A 6,066-nucleotide genomic window follows, 5' to 3' on the forward strand; every position below is an offset into this window, starting at 1 on the left:
TCAAATTGTTTCTGTTTGAGTGCTGGACTATGGCTGTGGAGACCATGGTTCGAATCCCAGCTTAGATGCCAGCCAAAGATGCTGGTGAAACATCAGGAAGAAAATCTTCTACAACATGGCCACATAACCTGAAAAACCCACAAAAAACTCATCTGAACAAATCTTGCCAAGAAAACCCCATGATAGGCTCGCGATCAGTGGGAAATAACTTGAGGGCACACCTCAACAAGAAGTAGGCTACCAGGAGCCCCAGGTTGTGGCTATCAAGGGTTAAGTCATGGACCTGTGGGCTTCAGCTTTCAATGGGAGGAGCCGGTGCCATGAGCAACTCCCCCAAAGGCCATATTTTGGGAAGTCTTGCTGGATGCTCCATCTTTTGATAGCTGCTGAACCATGTAGTCCAAGGATGGCTAGGAGGGGCTGGGGGGGGGGGGTTCAGGGCCACAGAGGCACCCAGTCAGGAAGGCAGGGACCCTTCCTTGTTGGAAGCAAAAAGTGCCAGGGGAAAGACAAGGCCAGCAATGGAGACAGCCAAGTGCCTGGAAGGATGCTGGACTAGACTGGTCCCCAAGATGGTGCACAAGAGGTGAGTATGGGCTTACTCTTGCAAAACATTTATAGCAGAGCTGAAGAGCTGCATGGTTTCTGGTACAGTCTTCTCTGAAATGTAGTTGCAGACGTTCTTGGGTCAGTTGAGGCCTGGGGAAAGCGAAGCGTTTGTTAAACCCTAATGGCTGGATTCTCTTTTCCCACTGTGCATGGTTTTAACTTGTTTTATTTGGTTAAATTTGTAAGGGTTTAGACTGTAGAATTATAATCACTTAAGATTTTTAAATTTTGTAGGCTGGCCTGAGATATTGCTGTTATGCACCTTCTAGTTGTTTCCAACTTAGGGCAAGCCTAAGGCCATCTCATCTTTAGGTCTTATAGGGCTGAGAGTCTGTGACTTGCCCAAGGTCACCCAGTGGGTTTCCATGGCTGAGCGGGAAACTGAACCCTGGTCTCCAGAGTCCAGTGCTCAAACCACTATACTACCCTGGCTCTCACCCTGAGATATAGGGAAGGGTAGCAGTTTGTGTGTTGGACTATGGCTCTGGAAACCAGGATTTGAATCCCAGCTCAGCCATGAAAATGAACTGAGTGACCTTGGGCAAGTCACACTCTCTCAGCCTCAGGATGGCCATGGCAAACCCCCTCTGATGAAACCTGCCAAAAACACCCTTTATGGAGATTATCACATGAAGGAGATCAGGAGTTTATCCCGTGAATACCCCCAGAAAAATCATGTAATGATGTGAAACAATTTCACATGATGTCACACAAAACTCGCCATTAAAGTGGTCACAAAGAAGCAGTAATATGCACCTTTTTACTTTCAGGATTTCAGCAACAATACATTACCAATATCACTTTTGTGCAATTACTTGCCATTTTTGCTTTATTTGCGGGCTGCTTTAATCTCTCTTTATGGCTGAAATTAGCCTCAGTGTGATAAATTCATATGCTAGATTAGCTTTAGGGTTGTCATAAATTGGAGACAACTTGAAGGCACACATACAATATAATACAGGGCCTAAATAACCCCAAAACACCAGATTCCATCAGCAACAACATGTTGTGTATATGCAGCATCCACACTTTCCCATAGATTGTGCTTTCCATTGGTTGTTACTGTTTTTAGAGTGGCAAATCTCACAGGTGAAGGGTTTTGGCCCCTCCAGTGTGGGTTTGGATTAATGGGACAGGGGCTTGAATCATGTGGCCCTCGAGATGCTCAGAGGACTGCAACACCCATCTTGTGGTTCTCTGGCTAGGGCTACTGGGAGTTGCACTCCAAGAACATGTGGAGAACCACACAATTCTCATGATCTTTAACCAGTCCTCTGTCATGGGCTCATAGGAGAGGACACAGTGTGTTAAAGCAAGCTAATAACACTGACCAGAAGAAAATCCCCACCAAGTAGTATCTATATAGTTCCTTATATCATAAATTGCTGTTAACTGTACTTATTAAATGTAAAGGCAGACCAGTAAATTATTGCATTGCTTCTGGAAGAAACCCAGACTCAGCCTTTGGCAAACCTCCTTGCTAAGAGCGACTTCTGAAATTCTGGGGATGTTCAGCCCTAATGGAGAGCTCCCTGTGGGTGCGGAAGGTTCTGGGTTCAGTTCTTGGTATAGCTAGCTAAAAAGGATCAGGTAGCATTTGGATGGGAGACCACTGAAGAATAGTAAGCCTATATTTCAGAGGAAGGGACTGGCAAAACACTTGCCCTAAGAAGGCCCTATGAAATTAATGGGGTTGCCATAAATTGACATGTTATCAGTTTTTTTAGCTCTGTCTCGTATTAGCCTTGTTGGAAGCTGCCTTTGACCCCAATGATGACAGAAAGGAAGGGTGCAAATTAATTACATAATATTAGGTTTATCTAGTCCAGACCTGATTTTCAGGGATGATGGTTGGTTGGTGCCCTGTTGTTGTTGTGTGCCTTCATTTCCAACTAAGGCAACCCCATCATGGGGTTTCCTGGCAAGATTTCTTCAGAGTGGTTGCCAGTGCCATTCTCTGAGGCTGAGAATATGTGACTTGCCCAAGGTCATCCAGAAGGGTTTTCATGCCTGAACCAGGATTTGAACCCTGAGTCCTAGGGAGGCAAGCGTCATTAAATCAGCATTAAATCCTATCAATATTGAGCAATAACGAGTTGATTTTCACATGATGTCGCCATTATTGTGTCATTATCTATCCTGTGAATAAAGCTGCAAAAGTGTGATTTTCCCATGAATAAAAAGCAGTGCAATTTTGCCACTTTACGCACAGGATTGTGTGACGTTGTATGAAAATAAAACCATTATTGGGCAATATTGACGAGATTTAATGCTGATTTAATTATGCTTGCCTCCAGCATGATAAAGTCCCTAGTCCAACACTCAAACCACACCACCAAGCTGGCTCTCTGGTGTCTTGTAGGATTCTTTAAAATGTCTCTTTTTCCTTAATGCTTAAACCTATTCTTCCCATCCCCTTGCAGGCTCTTAGGAATGTGAAGTGCTTTTCCTGACTAATTGCCCTACAGCAGCAGCCACAAATTTGGTAAATCCATGTTGTTGTTGTTGCTGCTGCTGCTGCTGCTGCTGTTGTTGTGTGCCTTGAAGTTGTTTCCGACTTATGGCAAACCTCTTGGGATGTTTCTTTCAAGGGGATTTGCCATTGCCATCCTCTGCAGCTGAGAGTGTGTGACTTGCCCAAGGTCACCCAAGGGGTTTCCATAGTTGATCTGGGATTTGAACCCTGGTCTCTAGAATCATGAAGCCATTTTAATTTCGGGCAGGCATTTGGTGGATGAATTTTACTTGCGTTGCACTCCTAGGGCAGTCCAAGGTTCAAACTGGTGTGCCACTACAAACTATGCCAATTTTGCAAAAATGCCCTCGATTGCAAAATTGCACACAAAGGAGTTCTCCAAAATTGCACATGGGTTGGGGGTCTCCTAAACTGGGCTGCTGCTATCCCTTGCTCTTCTGGAACAGTCTAGGATTGCAGGGGATGATGGGATGAGGGATTGCAGAGGCTTGCCCATCAGGAAGAGATGCCAGGGAGGAAAGGGTGGGTGGGCAAGCATCCTTTGTTGGGCAGAGGAGGGAGAAAGTTTTTGACATTCTCTCCAGCAACTCCTCTCGGATTGGGGGATGCAAATGCTCCTTTCCTGCCCCGCAACCAATGACGTGGCGGGCGAGGAGGGGCCTCCCATTGATAGAATAAGCACCTTGGTGTTTACTCCAAGCAGCAATGTGCACCAGCAATGTGCACACTCCCCCGACTTGCACTGTACAGGAGGGGAGGGGCTGAGGAGTGGGGGAAGAGGAGGAGGAAGAGGGGCTGTCAGCAAGGATGGGCTATAAGAGAAGGCAGCAAAGAGGGGAGAGACGGAGCCAGAGGTGGGCGTGAGCCGGGTGGTGGAGCCAGGAGGCGTGGAAGGCACTCCGGGGGCTGGGAGCCCCTCTCTTCTGACCTCTTCGTTCACCCATCCATTCATTTCTCTGCTCTTTCTTTCTTCCTTTTTTCCTGCCCCAAGGGTTGAACATTAGCGGCAAGCGAGAGAAGGCGTGACGCCTGGGTCGTCCTCGAGTGATGCTGAGCACAGAGAAGCCCCCAGCTTGGCGCTGACACCCACCAGCCACTGAATTTTTTGCATACATTTTTTTAAAAAAATTTGGAGGCAGCCAAGACAACTCTCTACTCGCCGGCAATCCCTTGTCTGGCGTCACCAGGAGGTACGGCGGCGGCTGCCCAGCACGGAAGACAGTGCCACAGGCGCTTCTGTCAATGTGCCAGCGAGCGCCTTCGAGAGACTGAGTTAAAAGGGGGGCGTGGACCAAGGGAAAGCGCTCGCCGGCAGGCAGAGAGATTGAGAATCGCTGCTTCTTTGCCCACCCGCCAGTGGACGATGAAAAAATAACCCTTGGTTTGAGATCAGCATCTGGCAAGAAAAGGAGAGAAAGCAAGAGAAGGTCTGGAGGAAGAAAGGTCAGCTTGGCAGGATGGTGCAGCAAAGGAGCGTCAGGAACCGGGGGACAGAGACCAAGAGGGAGGTGTGTCCCAAAGATGCCCTGATCCTGAAGGATGCCAAAGGAGAACCAGGCTGGTGCAAGACACCCAGCGGGCACATCAAGCGCCCCATGAACGCCTTCATGGTCTGGTCCCAGAACGAACGGCGGAAGATTATGGACCAGTGGCCGGACATGCACAATGCCGAGATTTCCAAGCGCCTCGGCCGGCGTTGGCAACTCTTGCAGGACTGCGAGAAGATCCCTTTCGTCAAGGAGGCGGAACGCCTACGGCTGAAGCACATGGCTGACTATCCCGACTACAAGTACCGGCCCAGGAAGAAGGGGAAGATGGGCAATGCCAAGTCTCGCCCAAGAGTACCGGTGAAGATCAAGCCCTCAGTCCTGGGGAGGGTGGCCTCCGCCCGAAGGCAGGTGCCCAAGCAGGATCCCAGAGCCAGCGGTCAGGTGGGACGGTCGACACCCGAGCCGGAGGATGATGATGACCCCCTAGAAGTGCGGCTCTTGGAGACGTCTTTGGATGACAGCCCGAAAATGCCCACCAAGGAGTTCTGGCACGTGGTGCCAAACTCCAACGAGAAAGGCGGGTGGGCGTCCAACTCTGGAGAGACGAAAGACCACGAAGCTGTTGGGTTGACCAAGCCCTTCTTGGACGAGGCAAGGTCCTCTGAGATCTCTTCTCCGGCATCCACCCGGTCACCTCCCTCTTCCTTCGCCTCCTCGGATGAAGAGTTGGAAGAAGAGCTCTTGAATTTCCTGCCCAGCCGAGCCCCGCCAAACGTGGTGGTGCCCTGTGGGACCCCGGACTGGTCTGTCTTTGACAAAGACCTTGACCTCTTCCCTTTGGGGGCCGCCTCTCACTTTGAGTTTCCGGATTATTGTACCCCGGAGGTGACTGAGATGATAGCCGGGGACTGGCTGATGTCCAGTATCTCGGACTTGGTCTTTACATACTGAGTCCTCACCAGGTAAACTCTCATTTCTCCGCAATCAGGTTGTATCAAAAGAAAGAAAGAAAAAAAATAATGAAAAAAGAATCCCAACTGTTTACATGCAGGAATCAGGTATTATCCATTTCCCACCCTTGCCTTGGCTGCATTCAAAGGCAACCTTTCTTTCCATCAGCCCATCCCCCCCCCCAATCGGCACACACCCACTTTGCCGGTGTCTGCCGGCTTGGCATGGTGGGGCTTTGGCATCTCATCACCTCTCTCGCCTCCCCCCATAAAAAAAATCCACTGAGAGAGACAGAGAGAGGTCCTGGCTGTGTTTATTTACCCATGAAATTTGACTGTCTAATCAGGTTTTTCATTGTAACCTTCTCCAGTCGTTTCTCTGCCCGCCACGACTCCCCCTCTTCCTCCTGGCTGCAGCTGCTTCCCAGCTCCGCCATCCGTGGCTGAGACAGAGACCCCCTCCATCCCCACCCCAAGCCCAGCACCTTCCCCTTCTATCCTCAGCCCCTGCCCACCGTAGCTGTTTCTTCACACCTGATTC

The 6,066-nt window shown here is 49.5% G+C and overlaps 1 protein-coding gene across 1 annotated transcript; it reads left to right on the forward strand.

The window, feature by feature from the left end:
* Nucleotides 1-4,542: 4,542 nt before the first annotated feature.
* On the forward strand, nucleotides 4,543-5,526 carry SOX12 (SRY-box transcription factor 12). The gene has a single exon (XM_089518439.1). It carries the CDS (start codon nucleotides 4,543-4,545, stop codon nucleotides 5,524-5,526), a length of 984 nt encoding a protein of 327 aa, XP_089374565.1.
* Nucleotides 5,527-6,066: the final 540 nt, after the last annotated feature.

This window comes from Sceloporus occidentalis, unplaced genomic scaffold (genome assembly GCF_023333645.1).
Source record: "Sceloporus occidentalis isolate IW3139 unplaced genomic scaffold, rSceOcc1.0.p SCAF_3, whole genome shotgun sequence".
Classification (NCBI taxonomy): domain Eukaryota; kingdom Metazoa; phylum Chordata; class Lepidosauria; order Squamata; family Phrynosomatidae; genus Sceloporus; species Sceloporus occidentalis.